Source organism: Mustelus asterias, chromosome 9 (assembly GCF_964213995.1).
Source record: "Mustelus asterias chromosome 9, sMusAst1.hap1.1, whole genome shotgun sequence".
NCBI lineage: Eukaryota > Metazoa > Chordata > Chondrichthyes > Carcharhiniformes > Triakidae > Mustelus > Mustelus asterias.
This window is the reverse complement of record NC_135809.1, coordinates 88,901,362-88,922,822: the sequence shown is the minus strand read 5'-3', so window position 1 is coordinate 88,922,822 and position 21,461 is coordinate 88,901,362. Positions and strand designations below refer to the sequence as shown.

The 21,461-nt window shown below is 42.8% G+C and overlaps 1 protein-coding gene across 1 annotated transcript in view; it reads right to left on the bottom strand.

Moving 5' to 3' along the window:
• ptprja (protein tyrosine phosphatase receptor type Ja) overlaps positions 1 to 21,461 on the bottom strand; it is a 213,824-nt gene that overhangs the window by 167,926 nt on the left and 24,437 nt on the right. The window contains exons 2-3 of the mRNA XM_078220483.1: positions 10,241 to 10,259; positions 5,461 to 5,724 (exon numbers count right to left, since the gene is read on the bottom strand). Coding sequence (XP_078076609.1) covers positions 5,461 to 5,724; positions 10,241 to 10,259 — 283 coding nt within the window. The remainder of the gene's footprint in view (positions 1 to 5,460; positions 5,725 to 10,240; positions 10,260 to 21,461) is intronic.

The window sequence follows — 21,461 nt, the reverse complement described above, 5'->3', positions numbered from 1 at the left end:
AGTAAATTTCCCAAGGAAAATTAAGGACTGGAAACATATCCTGGCCTTGCCAGTAATTCTTGTGACCCATGTTCACTTCCCATGAATGAATATTTAAAAGAAAAACACTTATCAGTAAATGCGCTAACTAATGCACCACAGGCTTCTCTTTCTAGTTTTTTGGATTCCTTATTTCACTCCAGTACATAAGAGTTCCTCCACCACTATGCTGAGAGAGCTGATAAGCATTAAACAAATATAACTTCAAACTAGTTCCAGCTACCAACACAGATTGTGTCTCGTTCAAACTCAATCCCAGTTCTAGAAAATTTGGAGTTTAATTCCATCGGCTCAAAATAGGTTTCAGCTTGATGTTTTCATTTTGTTCATGGTTACTGTTTTGTTGGACTGAGGAAGAAAAGACTCCCTGCAGTATTACCCATCCATCATGATCCCGGGGATCCCTTATTAATCCTAAATTCATATTCAGCTGCTTCCTTACCTATGGTTAGAGGGACTGTGGTCGGATCTGCCGATGTATTATATGCTGCCAGTGTGAACTCTGAAACTGTAATTGGTCCCATGGTTCAGTTGTGCCACTGCAATGGACTCACTAGCAATAATGCATGAAGATGAAATTCCAATGGTGTCCACCCTGTATCTGTGCTCAGACATATGATCTAATGGATGGGACCAGCGCAGAGTCGCTGAAGTGTTACGATTCACAAGAATTACGTTGGTCACAACATTTGGTTCTGCAATAGTAATGAGATGTTGAGAACAACATCAACCTCGCACTGCCACCTGTTCCACTCTTGTTGCTGATCCATGATAAAATGAGCAGAATCAATCCATATCACTTTAATTCCTGTCCATTAATGTTGGACTGACAATCAAAATTATCTCAACAATGACCTGACTTCCTTGAGAAGATACTTTGAAATGATTCAAATATGCTGAAACATCCTATAAGATTCCCAAATGCACCTTCCTCAGTGCCAAATAATCGCTCTAGTCAAATAGTACTCCCAAGCCAAAAAAGTTGACATCTTGGTTAATTCATGTCTAACCCATGTCTTCTCTTTCAATTTGACAACTTTGATATGTTACTGCCTCTGTTGTCCAATAACTCATTAGCTGAAGAGCCTGGCTTGAGACAATTCACACCTCTACGCTGTGATTATCTCTTTCTCCATGCACACTGTTTGTATCTGTAAAGACTCACATTCCAACCATTCTTCATATTCCAACGTGTAATTATCTTGCAATTGTGTCTTTGCCTACATATGCCGCATTTGTGAACCTACCTCCACTCACCTGATGAAGGAGCAGTGCTCCAAAAGCTCATGATTCTCAATAAACCTGTTGGACTTTAACCTGGTGTTGTAAGACTTCTTACTGTGCCCACCCCGGCATCTCCACAGTAATGATGTAATAATGGTAAAGTTATGTTTTCATCAGCTGAATACCAGTACATAAACAAAGACGTAATCAATCCAACACCTATTTTTATAAAAGCTGTTGTAAATTGCACTGGTGTGGCTTCAATATCCTTGGAGGGTGGAAGTGATGGCAGGATGGTCTGTTCATGAGGTTTAAATTTATTGAATTGAGGTTCCCAACCATCCTGGGCGTGAACCTCATTACATCACCAGCGGCGGCAGTGTGAACTGGAAAACGAGATCTTGCCGGCAAGAATCTCGTTTTCCAACCTGCGCAATATTTGGGTCCACATTGCCATTTACGCTCATGGCTAACGTGGACTCAAAATCCCCCTCAATGTTTTTTCCCTAACCTCTGAAGCCAAGGATGTCAGGCAATGAAACACAACAGACACGCGGGTTATAATGTTTTCAGCCATAATATATTGGCCATCAGATGGGTAACAACATAGATTGGAAAGGTAGTGTGGCAGACAGTGGGTGTGCATCGTAAATCTGAATCAAACCAATACAGAGTTTACAAAATGCCCAATAACAGAACTGTATAGTTATTTCATAAGGTGAACATTTCATACCAATCAAATGTGGTTTTAACTCAACAAGGTTTCACCTGGAATTTACTCATGGTTACACATGCATAACAACTTAATCAGAGTAGAATCAAATCAAATAGAGCAAAATAATGTGGAATATTAAGGGCAGATTCCCCCATAATTTGTCAGAGTATCCAGCTCGGACTGAAAACTGGCAAACATCTCTCCATGCATAGCCAAGTTTTCAGACCAGATTTGCTGGCACTCCAACAATAAAAACTTGGGGCATGGTTTACGTTGTCAGTCTGGCAAGGCCTGACAGAGCCAGCATCTTTAAAGGATGTCCAGATAGGTAGAGAGTTAAAAGCACCTTCAGCACCCACCCCCGACCCCATCACAAAGATATCGGGGGCTTTCCCGATATCCCGTGGGATGGCACGATGGCACAGTGGTTAGCACTGCTGCCTCACAGCGGTTAGCACTGCTGCCTCACAGCACCAGGGGCCCGGGTTTGATTCCCAGTTTGGGTCACTGTCTATGTGGAATTTGCACATTCTCCCCATGTCTGCGTGAGTTTTCTCCAGTTGCTCCGGTTTCCTCTCTCAGTCCAAAAGATGTGCTGGTTAGGTGCATTGGCCATGCTAAATTCTGCCTCAGTGTACCCGAACAGGTGCCGAGTGTGGCGACTAGGGGATTTTCACAGTAACTTCATTGCATTGTTAATGTAAGCCTACTTGTGACAGTAATGAAATAAAAAAAAACCCTTCCTCCCGGCACAGTCATCGGGGGCTCCCTTCCAAGCCCCGCTCCTGCCCAGCCAACAACCACCATGGCAGTATTGTGGCACTACCCACCCCCCCATTGCCAGGTGTCTCCCCTCACTGCCAGCTTCCCCTCCACAATGTGAGGAGCCCCCTTCACTGCAAGTTCCTCCCCTCAATGTCTGCCCCCCACCCCCCCATCACTGCAAGTTCCCCCCATCACTGCAAGTTTCCTCCCTCAATGGGCACTCCCCCGTCACAGCCAATTCCCTCCGTTTCCCCTACTGCACCTCCCCCACCCCCCGAAAAATCCTCAGCATTCTTTCCCCACCCACCACACGTGATGGGAACCCACCACCCAATTAATCTCGCCAGAAGGTCCACCCCTGGCAATGTTCCCTGGCACAAATTCGCACATGTTAGCCCTGTCAGGTTTGCAGCACCAGGTTGGTAATGACAACCTGTGCTGGGGGCTGTGCCAAGGACATGTTCCCCCCCCCCTCCCCCTCCCCCCCAGGACTATACTTACCTTTGCATCCTGGGTGTGGGGGGAGGGGGGGGGAGAAAATCACTTCGACTGATTCATGAAGTAGTATGAATATTGAGTGGAGGGGGGAAAATCATGTGCTGGGAGCTAGTTAATTATATTCAAATTTATTTAAATGTAGTACAAGAAGTTCTTATATTTGTGGGTAGGAACCTCATTATGCCATTGGCATGGGGTGTGGAAAAAAAAAGATTGGGACATCACCAGTAAGAATCACGTTTCCTGATTCCCATGGGATTTTGTGCCCGTCTTTCATTTTCTTGCTAATAGAGTCATAGAGGTTTACAGCATGGAAACAGGTCCTTCGGTCCAATTTGTCAATGCCGCCCTTTTTTTTTAAAACCCCTAAGCTAGTCCCAGCTAGCTTGGGGGTTTGGCCCATATTCCTCTATACCCATCTTACCCATGTAACTGTCTAAATAAAACAACAAAATTGTACTCACCTCTATTATTACCTCTGGCAGCTTGTTCCAGACACTCACCACCCTCGGTGAAAAAATTACCCCTCTGGACCCCTCTCACCTTAAACCTATGCCCTCTAGTTTTAGACTCCCCTACTTTTGGGGAAAGATATTGACTATCTAGCTGATCCGTGCCCCTCATTATTTTATAGACCTCTATAAGATCACCCCTCAGCCTCCTACGCTCCGGAGAAAAAAATCCCAGTCTACCCAGCCTCTCCTTATTACTCAAACCATCAAGTCCCGGTAGCATCCTAGTAAATCTTTTCTGCACTCTTTCCAGTTTAATAATATCCTTTCTATAATAGGGTGACCAGAACTGTACACAGTATTCCAAGCGTGGCCTTACCAATGTCTTGTACAACTTCAACAAGACGTCCCAACTCCTGTATTCAATGTTCTGACCAATGAAACCAAGCATGCTGAATGCCTTCTTCACCACTCTGTCCACCTGTGACTCCACTTTCAAGGAGCTTTTAACCTGTACCCCAAATCTCTTTGATCTGTAACTCTCCCCAACACCCTACCATTAACTGAGTGAGTCCTGCCCTGGTTCAATCCACCAAAATGCATCACCTCGCATTTATCTAAATTAAACTCCATCTGCCATTTGCCAGCCCACTGGCCCAATTGATCAAGATTCCGTTGCAATCCAAGATAACCTTCTTCACCAATCATGGTGTCATCTGCAAACTTACTAACCATGCCTCCTATATTCTCATCCAAATCATTAATATAAATGACAAATAACAGTGGGCCCAGCACTGATCCCTGAGGCACACCGCTGGTCACAGGCCTCCAGTTTGAAAAACAACTCTATACAACCACCCTGTGGCTTCTGTCAAGAAGCCAATTTTGTATCCATTTAGATACCTCACCCTGGATCCTGTGAGATTTAACTTTATGCAACAACCTACCATGCAGTACCTTGTCAAAGGCCTTGCTAAAGTCCATGTAGACATCAACTGCAATGCCCTCATCTACCTTCTTGTTACCCCTTCAAAAAACTCAGTCAAATTTGTGAGACATGATTTTCCTCTCGAAGCCATGCTGACTGTCCCTAATCAGTCCTTGCGTCTCTAAATGCCCTTAGATCCTGGCTCTCTAAATACCTTCTAACAACTTACCCACCATAGGTGTGGTGATGAATGCAGGCATAAAATTGGCCTCTAAGTGTTAGTGAGTTGTGTCAATACCACAATATGCTCATTTATCTCACACGCTCATTCAGCAGTCCTGTTAGCTAAAATAGTTACCACCTAAAAAAACTCGTCAGAAAGATGAGTTTCCACTAATTGTACTCATTGATGGTGGTGGTGGGATGTTGTGCTCATCACACTACACCCAGATTCTCAGGTGTACACACCCATAGTCAAATGAATCTCGAAGTAATCATCTGACCAGCAGTCAAATGAAGTCAGCGGTCCATTGTTGCAGAAATTAGTTTAAATAAATTTTAAAGCACTGTTTATCTTGTAGTTTGTATCCACACTTGGAAAGATTTTTTCCCTTATTTTGTATATACCCCACCCAAGCACGTTGAGGACTAATGGCCCTAATTCAGTCACAAGCTCATTATGTATGACCACACTGTTATGTGAGATATATTTGGGTTTATGCTCATGAATTTGCATAAACCTTTGGATGTAGTTTCACCAGAACAAAATGAGCACAGTTGTGGAACATAATTGGAAAATTATTTTCAATGGAAACTCAAGGCCATTTTGTTTTACTTACTCGTAAATATATTTGCAACCACAGGCTCACTCTTTGTCCCATTAGCAATAATAGTCATGACACTGATAGTGTAATTGGTTCCAGGAAGTAAGCCTGGAATTGTGGTGAAGTTTACTACTTCTATTTTGAGACCAATTTCATCAGGACTGTATGTAATGCTGAAGTTATATTGGGTGCCATTCATGTCTTCAGGTCTGTCCCAGGTCAGAGAGATGGATGTATTGGTAACATTTGTCACCATGATCTTTCCAGGCTTGGCAGGAACTGTTCAAAACAAAATTCAATAAATCAGTAAAATCATAGCATTCCATTTCCCTTTTGTTAAACTTCTAAATTCCACCCAAAACAAATTGCAAATGATTCAAAACTATGATCACATCCTATTATCTCACTTGGAATGTTCTATGTTAGAGGTTGTGCATTTTACACAAAAAGAAAAAGATGTGGTTTGCACATGTAGATTCAAAATAACAATGTTTATTGAGGAGCTGTTGTCACTTAAATGTATAACACCACTTACCTCTAATCATTCAGTCTGTCCATCAAGCCATTGAGTTTAAATCTTCAGAGTCATTTATGAATCTCTCCATGGCTTCATGTAATTCTACAACTATAATCTCTTCCACATGTTTCTTTCATCTACCAGTTTTGACCTCCCACGCATTCGCCCTTCACTTTACTATGCTCTAAAACAACTTTTTAAAATCTACCTTACTATCATCACCCTCTCCCCTTAGCAGCTTAAGCTCTTCCTTTCTATGCTTCTGGTCATGTTTCCGAACTTCTATTTCTGATCTGTGTGCTCCTTTTCCAATGAAGTACAACTTATTTTTTTCCTATATCAAAGCTGCTCCTTAAATTGAGGTCCTTGTATCTGACAGAATTTTGAAAGGAACTTTATACATTTGAAGAATGATGACGTTAGGGTTCCAAACCCCCCTGCCTTGAACAGGAATCTAACATGATTGTGACCTGTTCAGTCGTTCCAGTTTTCTATCTACTTTTCTTCTGGACAGCTGAACAACTTTTTGTCAGAGACTTCACAGCAACATAATTAAGTCACTGAACTCCAAGCACATTCATTAAACTTTACAGAAGCCTATATAGGCCAACAGCACAAGGGAGGTGGGAATATGCGCAAGTTACAGACAGGCAGAATTTCTGATAAGCTCAAGTTTACAGACGATGCAAAGTGGGAGGCTGGCCAGGAGAACATTGGAATAGTCTAATTTATCTTTTTTTCCGTAGGGAGTGGAACGTACCAACCATCATGGGGATCAGTCTTGCCATAGATTGTCCTTGTTTTCTGCCCTCAATTTGACAGTCAGTACGGAGGCTCTGAATAGAATGAAATAGTAAGGTATCTCTGGCAGTGAGAGGACATTTGAAAGGACAGCTGATGGGGAATGCTTAGATTGTTCTGTGCCCTCCTGCTTTGTTTGCACTGCACTCAATTTTGAAACTTCCTTTCCCTCCTCAACTTAGAGGATACTTGAAGGATAATACTGGATTGAATGGTGAAGCAATGTGTTAACCAAACCTCCGGTCGGATAAGAGAAAATTTTGGAGATTGACATTCTTCACGATTGTTCCATTTCCAACAATTGCATCGACCCCAGTTAGCTTGTGGTGAACAAAGGTATAATACAAAACTATTTCACAAATGTAAATGGTTGAAGATCCAGCAGATGTCAGTAAATTACATCTGTCTTAAGGTGGCGCTAATAGTTCTTGCAGAATCTCAAAGCATGTCAATGATTATTACTTGACTGATCATAATATATTTAGACGCCAGAATGTTTTTAAGCCTACTGCATAGCGAAATATTGAAATTGAAAGTAACGAATAAATTGAACAGAATGAAGAAACAGAGTTCACACTCTCAATCCATTCAAGCATCCCAAATGCTATATATCTACTTTGTTTCTTATTTCCCCCTAGCCTGGCCTGCTTTTGCATCAATCTCTAATCACCCACCATCCTCTGGAATCGACTTCACTGCTCAATTATTTTCACTCTATGGATCACTTTGAACCCTATGGAACCACTTGATCAACTTCCACACCACCCTTGAATTCTTGGACTGTTTCACTCCTCTGCTAGCTGCCAAACGTCCTGTCGTTGAGGCTAGGTAAATTGAAAAACTAAAATAAAGGCAATTGTGAAGGTTTGATGAGAGAATTGGCTAAAGTGGATTAGGGAAATATTTTAAAAGGTAAGATGGTAGAGAAGTAGTGGCAATCATTTAAGGAGATATTTCAGAGCTCTCGACACATTTATGTTCCGCTGAGGAAGAAAGACTATACCACAAGGCTGCACTATCTGTGGCTTAATAAGGAAGCTAAGGGTGGTTTACAATTGAAAGAAAAGCCATACAATGCTGCAAAGAATAGTGGTAAGGCAGGGGATTGGGAAAGTTTTAGAAACTGACCAAGGATGACTAAAAAAAGAGCAAGAAATTGGAGTATGAGAAAATATTTGCAAGAAATTTTATAAAAGAGACAGTAAAAGCTTCACCAAGTATACAAAAAGGAAAAGGGTGGCAAAAGGGAGCATAGATCCCTTAGATAGTAATATTGGGGAATTAATATTGTTCAAAAAGAAAAGGCTTTGAACATGTTAGCCACGATTTTCCCCAAAAATTACTAAGTGTCATAATAGTGAGAAAACCAGGACGCTCTGTCCAGCACAGACTGGACCGCAATCGTCCCCCACACAAGAAATTTTTGGAGAGCAGTAAATTGCTCGCCAGTTCTGGGAGGGGAGAGTCCTAAACACACTGGTGAGTCCGGATACAAAGCGAATGGGCGCCATCTAGAAAGAGCACCCCAATCTCACATTGCATTGCAAGATCCCCTCCCTCCCACCATGGACATCGGGACCGCCTCATCCCTCATCAGCGGCATGTTTACCCACCCCCTCCCGGACACAGATCGCCAGTATTGAGACATTGGAGCTCTCCCAAAGGGTCCCCATGTCCCCCTTCATGTGCCCCAAATTGCCTCCCCTTCATGCCCACCCTTTTATAGCCCTTTCTGGTCACAATTAGGTTTGCACCAAAGAAAAGGACTGGGACGACTGCAAATCATTTGGCGCCAGGCGCAAAACCTGTCTTTTTGGGCCCTCACGCAATTTTCTGGGATCGTGTTAGGCACGGCAAGGCTAGAAAATAGTGCCCATTATCTTTACAGTAGAAAGATGAAATTCATCCCAAAAATAGTTGAAAAGCGAGTGGCAAAGGGAGGAAAGAACTTAGAACAATCATGAGAGAAAAAAAAAATGGGAATACGAATGGAACTGAAGGTTGACAAGCCCCCTGAAGGCCTGCATCCTGGGGTCTTAAAAGAGGTGGCGGCAAAATTCCAAAATTCTCTAGATTCTGGAAAGGGCACAGTGGATTGGAAAAGACAGAAAGCAGGAAACTTTAGACCAGTAAATCTAACATCTGTCATTGAGAAAATGCTCAAATCCATTATTAAAGAGATAGTAGTAGGACATTTAAAAATCATAATACAATCAGGCAGAGCCAACATCGTTTTGAGAAAGGGAAATCAGATTTGACAATTTATTTGAGTTTTTTGAGCTGTAACAAATAGGGTAATTAAAGGGAACCAATAGCTGTACTAATTTGGACTTCTTGTAGGGGGGGGCGATTTATTTGCAAGGATAAAGGATTGGCTGAAGTACAGAATTGTCAGGATAAATGGGGCAATTTTCAGGTTGGCAAACAATTAATAATTGAGTCTTACAAGGATCGGCACTGGAGTCTCAACTAATTATGATCTGTGGTAATGATGGGATTGTACTAAGTTTGCTGACAATATGGAGAGAGGTAGGAAACCAAGCCGTGAGGGGATACAACAAGTCTGCAAAGGGATGTGGATAGGTCAAATGAGTGGGAAAGTTTTGGCAGATGGAGTATAACGTGAAAAAGGTGAGGTTGTCCACTTTGGCAGGAAGAATATTTAAAATAGAAAGAGACTGCAGAATGCTGCAATATAGAAGAAATTGGGTATCCTCTTACATAAATCACAAAAGGTCAGCATGTATGTATAGCAAGAAATTAAGAAAGCAAATCGAATGTTGGCCTCTTATGGCAAGGGGGACAGATTATAACAGTAGGGATGGATGTCTTGCTTAAAAACATGCAGGGCACTGGAGAGACTACAACTGGAGCAATGTATATAGTACTGGTCATTGTACTTGAGGGTTAAACTTGCATTGGAGGCAATTCAGAGAAAGTTCACTAGGCTGATTTCTGGGATGAAGGAGCAGTTTGATGAAGAAAAGTGAAGAAAGATGGGACTATACTCACTGTAGTTTAAAAGGATGAAAGATGATCCTATTGAAACATAAGATTCTGAGGAGGCTTGATGGGTAGATGCTGAGAGGGCGTTTTCCTTTGTAGGGGGGAAGCCGGTATAGAGGGCACAGTTTCAAAATACAAGTCTCACATTTAAGATGGTGATGAGGGGGAATTTTGTCTCTCAGTCGGTCATTTGTGTCTGGACTTCTCTCTCCCATAGGAGTAGTGGAAGCTGGGTTATTGATTATTTTCGAGGCTCAGTAAAACACATTTTTGGAAACCCACGCAGACACGGGGAGAACATGCAAACTCCACACAGTCCTCCAAGGCAAGAATTGAATCCGCATCCCTGGTGCTGTGAGGCATCAGTGCTAATCAACGTGCCAGCCATAATTATTTTGATAAGGTACATTGACATGCATGTTCAATAAATTCAATAAATATGATTATTTTTAGAATTAAAAGGATACTTACATTCAGCAGTGACAATGCTCTGTAAACAAAAAGAGAAAAAAAAAGTTAATGATTTTGAATTTCTTTCGCTTCTGCTGAAGATCCTATCTCTTGCTGAAATATAGTTTCATACGCGGCAGTAGTTAGTCTCGCGACTTTGTCCAAATGATCATTCTGACTGTGAACCTAAACTGAAAATTGTAGATGATACATCGTGTTCTCACCTGATTATACACACATTTTCCAGTTGAAGGCACTAGATAGTAATTGGGAGCATAAACTCTCACCAATGTTATTTCCCCTCACTAACCCTGGCTGCTGATACTAATTCTCCTACCTTAACTGCTGCTGTAACAGACATCAGTGAAGTAAACACAAATTATGGATGGGATCCGGGACCTTTTCTTTCATTGCCAAGTTATCAGACAGCACAAATTCATTCATTATGACTCTCTTACTGTTCCATTTTGCTGGCATGCCTGCCTCTGCTTTACTAAGTAGCGATGGCATTTGATGGAGGATGGGAGGCTGAGACTCGATTTATATTTAATAGCCAGCATTCCTTCAGTGATATAAATTAATAAGAATTTGAAAGACAATGGGAATGAACTTTGGGGACAATAAACTGTCAAAGTTGTCAGCTGCACAAGGACGCAAAGGATCCAATTGTGCAGTTAAGTGGAGAAATGATAAGAACCTGAGAAAGCTAGTGCACATGTGTCACTCAGGATGGTGGGTCACTTTGTATTTCAGTTTCACCATAACCAAGAAGAAACTGGGATCCAAATAGAATGTACTGGACCTGTGCTATTGTTAGATATATTACCCTAGGGCTTGATGGCTACATAGAGGTGGTGGCCCGCCCACTGAATGGAAAGTTAGACATGAGCCTAGCTTTGCCAACCCTGGAAGCCACGATGCTAGTTTGTGTAAGTTACAACCACAGCAGATGTTATTTGCTGAACAGGTCAAATCCCAGAGTGAATGAATAATTTCTTACTGATCATAATTTTTTTTTGTATTTTGAAATGAGAAAAGAAACTACTGATTCCAGAAATAGAGAACTCCAATAACACTTGTAGGATTTTAAAAATTAGAAGATTTATAAATTAAAAAAAAACTTAAGCACACATTTTAGTTATACAGCTAAAAACAGTCTTACAAAACATCCCCCCAATGAAGCTCGCTTGGTCAGAACACACAAGGAAACTACTTGGCAACATCTCCTTTATAGATATTTAACTATAAAAATCCAGTGTTACCCAAGGCAAAAACTGTTGTTACTTTATTAAAGGTATATCACAATACTCCCACTCTGCTGTGGAAATCCAAGGAAATTTAGAAAACAAACTGCTACTGAAACAAAGACTTTTCTGGTCTGACTGGCTGGCTGTTCCAACTTCCACATCTTCTCTCAGCATATCTCCCACAGCCATACCACAATTCAGCTCAACATCTTTCCTTAAATATCCTTCTCCCCCTGCACCACCCTTCATCATCTCCATTTCCATTGCCCTTAGTACCTCTTTGAGCTCAACTTTTCCAAAATATTAAAATCTTTCATGTTTACCCAACAAACTTCACTTCCCGGTCAAATAAAATTTAATAACCTTCCCCTGTTTACTTTCAAAGTTGTAAGTCCCTTGAACACTCCTTGAAATTTAATAGCCGAAAAGACTATTATCTATCTATCTTAGCACTGCTGCCTCACAACGCCAGGGACCCGGGTTGGGTCACTGTCTCTGCGGAGTCTGCACATTCTCCCTGTGTCTGCATGGGTTTCCTCCGGGTGCTCCGGTTTCCTTCCACAGTCCGAAAGACATGCATTGGCCATGCTAAATTCTCCCTCTGTGTACTCGAAGAAGCGCCAGAGTGTGGCGACTAGGGGGTTTTCACAGCAACTTCGTTCCAGTGTTCATGTAAGCCTACTTGTGACTAATAAATAAACTTTAACTTTACTTTTATCTCCCACTGCAAAATTTTGAAACCCAAACTATTTCCTTGTAAATCTACTTCACCAAATTTCTCATCATAAGTGTATGCAACTTTACCCTTTTATCTCTCAACCCTGAATACAAAATGTCTCTATTAACCTTCCTCTCCAGCTTAATTAAATCATGTATACACGGACAGATCCACACAGCCTTTTTTACAGAAGTCATTCGACCAACAGGAGGGAGGATATCACACTCTTCAGTCCCTGCAGCAACATTGGGAGTGGTGACCAATGCTAGGCTGCAACGGATCCTAGGCGCAGCACAAAGGCCAGAGAAACAAGTAAACTGGATGGCCTTGCTGGGGTCAGTCGGGCTGGCTTCAGTGATAGGACAGATGGGGGATGCAAAAACAATGATCAGGAAACCAAGGAAGGTTCATCAAGCCATGTGCCATTTGACCTTTTCAGCTGGGTAGGGAACAGGGTAGGATGCCCTCTGTGGGGCAGTGGCTGCTGCTCCTAATGCTGCTGCAGGGAATGAAGAGTGGGATATCCTCCCTCATGTTGGCAGAATGACCTCATGCAACTAATTGTCTGACCCACGTGTGAAAATGGATGTTATTTTCTAAATATTTTGGGGGACATAGTGCTTGAATAGGAAGTACAACAATATCCCTATAGGAAAGGCACCAAATTATACCAGCAGCCTCACTAAGTGCTCAATTAAATTTTCATTTAACATTGCATACATTATAGCTGGTGGGTAAATCTTGATGTGGAGATGCCGGCGTTGGACTGGGGTAAGCACAGTAAGAAGTCTCACAACATCAGGTTAATCTTGGCCATTCCCTATATTGCTAAATCTAGGTGAATTCAGCATATAGACATCCAATAGAAATGGATTTGGAATATATGGAATGCCTCGTCACTCACGGGAAATAGCTTCATTTAATTAGAATGTTTATCAGCTGAGCTAATGAATGCTAAATGGTTTACAGTAAACAAGGTTACTTGCTGGAATAAAGTGAAAAGTAAAGCAGCTTCAGTTTGGTTTATAGGTAGCACTTTTGTTTCTAAGTCAGGGATCATGGGTTAAAAATCCACTTCAGGACTTCAGTGCATTATCTGGGCTGACATTTCAGTATTGTATGCAGCGAGTGCTGGACTGACGGAAGTGTCCTTCAGGTGTGACCAAATGTACCTCTGAAGGTGAATGGAGCTACAACCTCCTGAGAATGATCTAAGAATTGAAATCTCATCCAGGATAAAGGTTATAAATTAATTTAAAAATGTAGAAGTAATAAATTAAAAGTACTTCATCGGTTGTGCAATACTTTGGGAAGTTCTGAGGATCTGATAACCACAGTATAAATCTAAGTCTATTATTTTACATTATAACCAGTCATAATCATCTCATTTTATGGTTATTAATATTTTACTGGTAAATTTAAGTTTTCAGAAAACTATATTAGTGTGGGCAATGTAATTAAAATTCTGAACTTCAAAAACTGCCACACCACTTAAAGTAATGGCAATTCAAAGTGTGACTTGTGATTGTGATTATTAAACAGGGTCATAGCAGATAGGTGAGAGTGTGGTGGGCTCGTTTAGCAAGAAAACTGGAGACAGTGAGCCAGAGTTGTGCTCCTGAGGCAGATGTCTTGAGTCAGGATATCTCTCAGCTCTGCACAGCCATCTTGGGAAATTGTGCCAACAGTCCAATTTCTGCTCCCGGCATTGGTGTGATGTAGGCCGTTGATTGCGAGTTGAGCCCACTGCCCCTAATGCAGGGGCTGCTGAGTGTCAAGGTGGGCTGATTTGGACATGATTCTAGTTGGGGTTTTTTTCTAAATACAGGATCCTATCTCATCGTATCATACCTCAATTTATGCATCCTCCATCCACTCCCCCCAAGGTTCTTAGAGCCTCCATAACAACCTATTTCCAACTCAAATTCATGCCCCCCACATAGCCACATGACCTCTTATTGCAGTACAGTAGCACAGTGGTTAGCACTGCTGCCTCACAGCTCCTGGGACCTGGATTTGATTCCCGACTTGGGTCACTGTTTGCGAGGAGTTTGCACATTCTCCCTGTGTCTGTGTGGGTTTCCTCCGGGTGCTCTGGTTTCCTCCCACAGTCCAAAGATGTGCGGGTTAGGTTGATTGGCCATGCTAAATTGCCCCTTAGTGTTCCGGGATGCATAAATTAGAGGAATTAGTGGGGTAAATATGTAGGATTATGGGGATAGGGCCTGGGTGGGATTGTTGTTGGTGCTGACCCAATGGGCTGAATGGCCTCCTCCTGCACTGTAGAGTTTTTATGATTCTATGCCAACTCATCCTGTATCCACCATGGACAGACCACATGAACCATATTGAGATTAAACAAAATAAACATCTATATATCTGTTACAGCTTTCATTATAATTAACAAATACTCCCATTTAGAAAAGCAAATTCAATACATTTAATTCCCCATAAGGGGAATCAAATGTATTTAATTAAAAAGTTAGATTTCTGAGCAAGGGGAATTTTCTTTTTGTTAGGTTTCTTTTTAAATGAAGACAATATGTGCAAAATGAATTTCTGTATGGATAATAAAATGAAATTGAATGTGAATGTTTTATATCGTGCTTTTCGTGCAGAGGCGGTTCGTCATTGGCCAGTGACAGCATCTTTCGATTCTGCCCACATCAATGGCATTTTGTGTTGTTCATCGGCCGCACCACCAGGAAACGCACTGTGGGGGGTCTCCATTGGCGGGACTCAGCCCCATGTTTATTTGGTAGTGTTTGCTTTGTTGACATATATGATAAAATTCATTTGTATTGTACTGTGGAGTCTGTGGTTTCATTCTTTCAATAAATATTGGGGATTTTTTAAAAATAAGTTACTGATCTCTCCATGGATTGTAATAATTGATCTCTACCAACAGAGTGATACTACCTTTGTCATACCAATAATCCAATGATTAACTAATGTTTCCAGTGACCACTGTGAAACAATAACCTAAAGCATTTTTATTTGCATGTGAAAAGGAAATGCTTGCCACAAAAACTTGGGACAATTTTCCTTCCCTCTCAACTCCAGTTAAATGTTACCAAGGCGTAGCAATTAGAAGGTCAGCAACTACACAAGACCCTGCATTGGATACCACAAACCAGCTATATTCAGGTGATGAGAACAAACCCTGGAATACGTTCGCTGAAATTAAATAATGGTCACATTTCATATGTAGATGATCAACATTTTTGGTCTTTAGACTTTATGTAAACAGCACTTATTGGGGAAATTTCATTTATTATTGCAAAATTTCGAAGCATGCAAAAGCAATGAAAAAAACTTGAGGTAGTTGGAGCTATGACGTTGTTTCCCTTCCCTTGCCACCTTCCAGCCAAATGTCTAGCCAACGAAATTGTCTAGGTCCCCATGGTGAGAAAGCCCATTCAAGCAAGATATTGGAGCAGCTGGCCTGTGAATCCACACTTCAGCATGAATTACCAGTTATAGCAGAGGAATAAAGAAAAATGAGAAAGAAAAAAATGCCAAGAGGAAGAAAGAAAAATAATAGCATTGTCATTCTGTTCAAACATTTTCAACAAAGACAAAGCAACAGATAGAGATATATATACACTTCAACATAGAAACACAGGTTGAGAGAGAGAAGGAGAAAGAGACAGAAAGAGGAAAAAGCGACAGATCTTGGTTGGCGGGGGGAAGGGGGTGGTGAAGGCAAGTGAATGGTGGAATAATCAGAGTCATCATAAGTAGTCTCACAACACCAGGTTCAAGTCCAACAAGTTTATTTGGGAGCACGAGCTTTTGGAGTGTTGCCCCTTCATCAGGTGAGTGAAGAGCTCAGTTCACAAAGAGGACCTGTATAGACACAAACTCAATTACAAGATAATGGTTGGAATGCAAGCCTTAACAGGTAATAAAGTCTTTACAAGTGCAGACAATGAGAGTGGAGAGAGGGCTAAGCACAAGTTAAAGAGGTGTGTGTTGTCTCCAGTCAGGACAATTAGTGAGATTCTGCAAGCCCAGGCAAGTCGTGGGGGTTACAGATAGTGTGACATGAACCCAAGATCCTGGTTGAGGCTGTCCTTATGGGTGCGGAACTTGGCTATCAGTTTCTGCTCAGCGATTCTGCGTTGTCGTGTGTCGTGCAGGCCGCCTTAGAGAACGCTTACCCGAAGATCGGAGGCTGAATGCCCGTGAATGCTGAAGTGTTCTCCGACAGGAAGGGAACACTCCTGCCTGGTGATTGTCGAGCGGTGTCCATTCATCCGTTGTTGTAGCGTCTGCATGGTCTCGGCAATGTACCATGCCTCGGGACATCCTTTCCTGCAGCGTATCAGGTAGACAATGTTGGCCGAGACACAAAAGTATGTACCGTGTACCTGGTGGATGATGTTCTCACATGAGATGATCATCCGTGTCGATGATCCGGCACGCCTTGCAAAGGTTACTGTGGCAGGGTTGTGTGGTGTCATGGTCATTGTTCTCCTGAGGGCTGGGTAGTTTGCTGTGTACAATGGCCTGTTTGGAAGTTGCGCAGTTGTTTGAAAACCTGTAAAGACTGGATTACCTGTTAAGACTCGCATTCCAACCACTATCTTGTAATTAAGTTTTAACTGAACTCTTCACTAGATGAAGGGACAACGTTCTGAAAGCTTGTGCTACCAAATAAACCTGTTGGACTTTAACCTGGTGTTGTGAAACTACTTACTGTGCCTATCCCAGTCCAATGCCGGCAACTCCACATCAGAGTCACCATGGCACAGAAGGAAGCCATTCAGCCTATTCCATGCCCACTCTCGGTACATGAATCCTGTCAGTCTCATTCTTTCCCTCCCCCAATTCTATCTGTGGAACAATCATAGAAACCCTACAGTGCAGAAGGAGGCCATTCGGCCCATCGAGTCTGCACCGACCACAATCCCACCCAGGCCCTACCCCCACATATTTTACCCGCTAATGTACGCATCTCAGGACTCTAAGGGGCAATTTTTAACCTGGCCAATCAACCTAACCCGCACATCTTTGGACTGTGGGAGGAAACCGGAGCACCCGGAGGAAACCCACGCAGACACGAGGAGAATGTGCAAACTCCACACAGACAGTGACCCGAGCCGGGAATCAAACCCGGGACCCTGGAGCTGTGAAGCAGCAGTGCTAGCCACTGTGCTACCGTGCCGCCCTCCCGTAATAACCCCCGTGAAAATCTACTTCTCTTAAGTACCCATTTAATTTCCTTTTGAAACGAGAGATGAAGAGAGTTTTAAAGAAAATAAAATTGTTTTTGTCACAAGGAGGAAGGTCTGCTAAATGGCAATAGTTTATTTACAAAAAAGAAGAACTTGCATGTACTGAAAATATGAAATAAAACAGTGCTGTGCTTTGAAATCAAGTCTTCCAGCATTTGAACAAGGGCACAGTAACATTTCAGGTCCAAGCCCTGCATATCAAGAAATACAAGTCCCTTTATGGCAGGAACATATAAAACAGAAGTGGAGAACAGAGCTAAAGGTCATTGGACAAATATGCCAAATCCTTTATTTAAAAGAAGAACTGCTCATGAGATTCACAGCTTTAGCTAAAACTGAAAACTGCTGATCAAAGTACATCAGAAGCAGACTGTCAAAACAGATTAGAAAGATAGATGAATAAAAATAGCTCAAACTGACAAAGCATAAATGTAAAGAACAGCAGCAATTAATGTCAGTCTTCATACTAGAAGGCTACTAGGTGCCCAAAAGAAGGGAAAGATACTGCTGAAATTTGTATTGAGCCCGAGTGAAAATGGGAGGTGAAGTCACCTCGGGGTGATTATTATCCTTGCAGTTACTGGGCAAGGATTTACTCTAGCTGCATCTGAACAAAGAAAATTACAGCATAGGAACAGGCCCTTCGGCCCTCCAAGCCTGCACCGACCATGCTGCCCGACTTAACTAAAACCCCCTACCTTTCCGGGGACCATATCCCTCTATTCCCATCCTATTCATGTATTTGTCAGGACGTCCCTTAAAAGTCACCGCTTCCACTACCTCCCCCGAGTTCCAGACACCCACCACCCTCTGTAAAAAAAATCTGCCTTGTACATCCCCTTTAAACCTTGCCCATCGCACCTTAAACCTATGCCCCCTAGTAATTGACTCTTCCACCCTGGTAAAAAACTTTTGACTATCCACTCTGTCCATGCCTCTCAATCTTGTAGATTTCTATCAGGTCACCCCTCAATCTCCGTTGTTCCAGTGAGAACAAACCAAGTTTCTCCAATCTCTCCTCATAGCTAATGCCCTCCACACCAAGCAACATCCTGGTAAATCTTTTCTGTACCCTCTCCAAAGCCTCCACATCCTTCTGGTAGTGTGGCGACCAGAATTGAACACTATATTCCAAGTGCGGCCTAATTAAGGTTCTATAAAGTTGCAACATGACTTGCCAATTTTTAAACTCAATGGCCTGACCGATGAAGGCAACCATGCCGTATGCCTTCTTGACTACCTTCTTTACCTGCATTGCCACTTTCAGTGACCTGTGTACCTGTACACCCAGATCCCTCTGCCTATCAATACTCTTAAGGGTTCTGCCATTTACTGTATATTTCCTATCTGTATTAGAACTTCCAAAATGCATTACCTCATATTTGTCCGGATTAAACTCCATCTGCCATCTCTCCGCCCAAGTCTCCAACCGATCTATATCTTGCTGTATCCTCTGATGGTCCTCATCGCTATCTGCAAATCCACCAACCTTTGTGTCGTCCGCAAACTTACTAATCAAACCAGTTACATTTTCCTCCAAATCATTTATATATATTACAAACAGCAAAGGTCCCAGCACTGATCCCTGAGCTTCCCTAGTTTCCCCTGCATCGGGAAGAATATATGCGGATTAATGTATTATGCTCCCTACCCACTTTTATTTTCCATCTCTCTCCATTTTTTCACAGCCCACATGTTTGAGTCCCAGGTTTAATTCATTGCTGTAATATAAGGGTATCTGCCATATTAAGTGTTAATGTGGAACTGGGAACTGTCGACAGTGTGATGTAAAAAGACACATGACCGGATATTAAAGGTCAGTTGTGGACTGGACAGAGACTTATGTAGAAACAAGCATGGAGTTACTCATAGCTTGGGCTATACTCTGCACATATATACATTGTTGTGTGCTAATTAGCAATAAACACTTAAAATGACTGATATTTGAATGAAGTACAGAGGGATCACTGCCTTCTTGAAGTCCCCAACTTTTGACAGAGATATTAAACGGTCTTCTCAGGTTGGGATAAAAGATATTGGGGGCGATTCTCCCATCTCACCGCACTAATTTTCTAGCGCAGTCGGGTGGGAGAATCGGGGGGCCGACACGCGCACGATTCACTCTTGCATTCTCGCCGCGAGCGCATCTCCCAGTGCCAGATTTCTGGCGCCGTCAGATCTGCGCTGGAAACCAGCGGGGAGACCAAGTGATTTTAATCTGTTTTTAACATAATTTAAATGTAATTAGTGGGTGCAGGACTGAACTCTCTGGGCCCGCTAGCCTCTCCCACCCTGCCAGATTGTTTCACTCCAGTGGGGTTCACAATAGATCCCCACTTTCGAGAACTATCGGGACAACCGATCACTGGAGTGAAGGGGGGAAATTGGGGCTCCCCAGGGGGTAGGATAATGGGGGTGGTGCCCCAGGGCATGGGTGCCCTGACACTGTCCAAGGGGCAAAGTGCCCATGCCCAGGGGGCACCTTGGCACTGCTCACCGGGCATGGGCAGTGCCAAGGGGACGGGGCCTAGGGGGCGATCGGTGGAGGTGGGGGGGTTCCATTGCCACCGAGATTGGTCGGGGCAGGAGGGGGGGGGGGCAGCAATTGAGCTGGCCAGTGATCAGGAGGCTGAAAGTTTGGGGCCACTGTGCAGGCACAGAGGCCCGCTAGTTTCAGCCTCCTGGGTGGGAATAGGCCCCGCGCCCTGAAATCTAATGATATTCACACCGGTGGCCTCTGCATTGCACAAGGAAAGGACTAAGGACAAGGACTAAGGACACTTGGCGTGTCAGCTACGACTTTCACCAGCTTTTACAGATGCACCATATAAAGCACTCTTTCTGGTTGTATCACAGCTTGGTATGGCTCTGGCTCTGCCCAAGACCGCAAGGAACTACAAAAGGTCGTGAATGTAGCCCAATCCATCACACAAACAGCCTCCCATCCATTGATTCTGTCTACACTTCCCGCTGCCTCGGAAAAGCAGCCAGCATAATTAAGGACCTCAGACATTCTCTCTTCCACCTTCTCCCATCGGGAAAAAGATACAAAAGTCTGAGGCCACGTACCAACTGACTCAAGAACAGCTTCTTCCCTGCTGCCACCAGATTTTTGAATGAACCTACCCTGCATTAAGTTGATCTTTCTTTACATCCTAGCTATGACTGTAACACTACATTCTGCATTCTCTCCTTTCCATCTCTTTGAACGGTATGCTTTGTCTGTATATCGCGCAAGAAACAATACTTTTCACTGTATGTTAATACATGCAACAATAATAAATCAAATCAACTTAGAGCATGGGAGACTCTAGTGTGAACTCCCAGTGAAAAACCCAGTATGAATTACTCCAGTTTTTAGGCGAAGAGTTCGGGGCGGGCGAGGTTCGCAGAACAGCATTCTCCGTTGGTGCGATCTTACGAGCCTCAGGTGAGCACGCGGGTAAAATTCCGGCCTTAGAATTTTTAAGAAGAATTCCGGCCATCATAGCAGATTTTGAAGTATATTAGAAAATAACATATATTTTGATTGCCTGTGGGAAGATTTAGACATCCTGAAGTTGTGAAAGATGCTTTACGAATCAAGCTATTTCTTCCTTTCCCTTGAGAGAATGAGAAAGCTTCAGATTAGGGCTGTCTGAGAGTTAATTGAGTCATGGAATCATAGAATCCAGAAATCCTTACAGTGCAGATGTAGGCCACCCAGCCCATCGACTCTCCGACAAAGCATCCTACCCAGGCCCATCCCCCACCTTATCCCCGTAACCGCACACATTACCTTGCTGATCCACCTAACCTACACATCCTGGGACACTAAGAGGCAATTTAGCATGGCCAATCCACCTAACTAGCACATCTTTGGATTGTGCAAGGAAACTGAAGTACCCACACAGGACACGAGGAGATTGTTCAAACTCCACACAGTCACCCAAGACTGGAATCAAACCCAGGTCTCTGGCATTGTGAGGCAGCAGTGGTAACCATTGCGCATTATGAAATTCACAGACCTTAAAAGCTATGGTGGCACAGTTGATAGC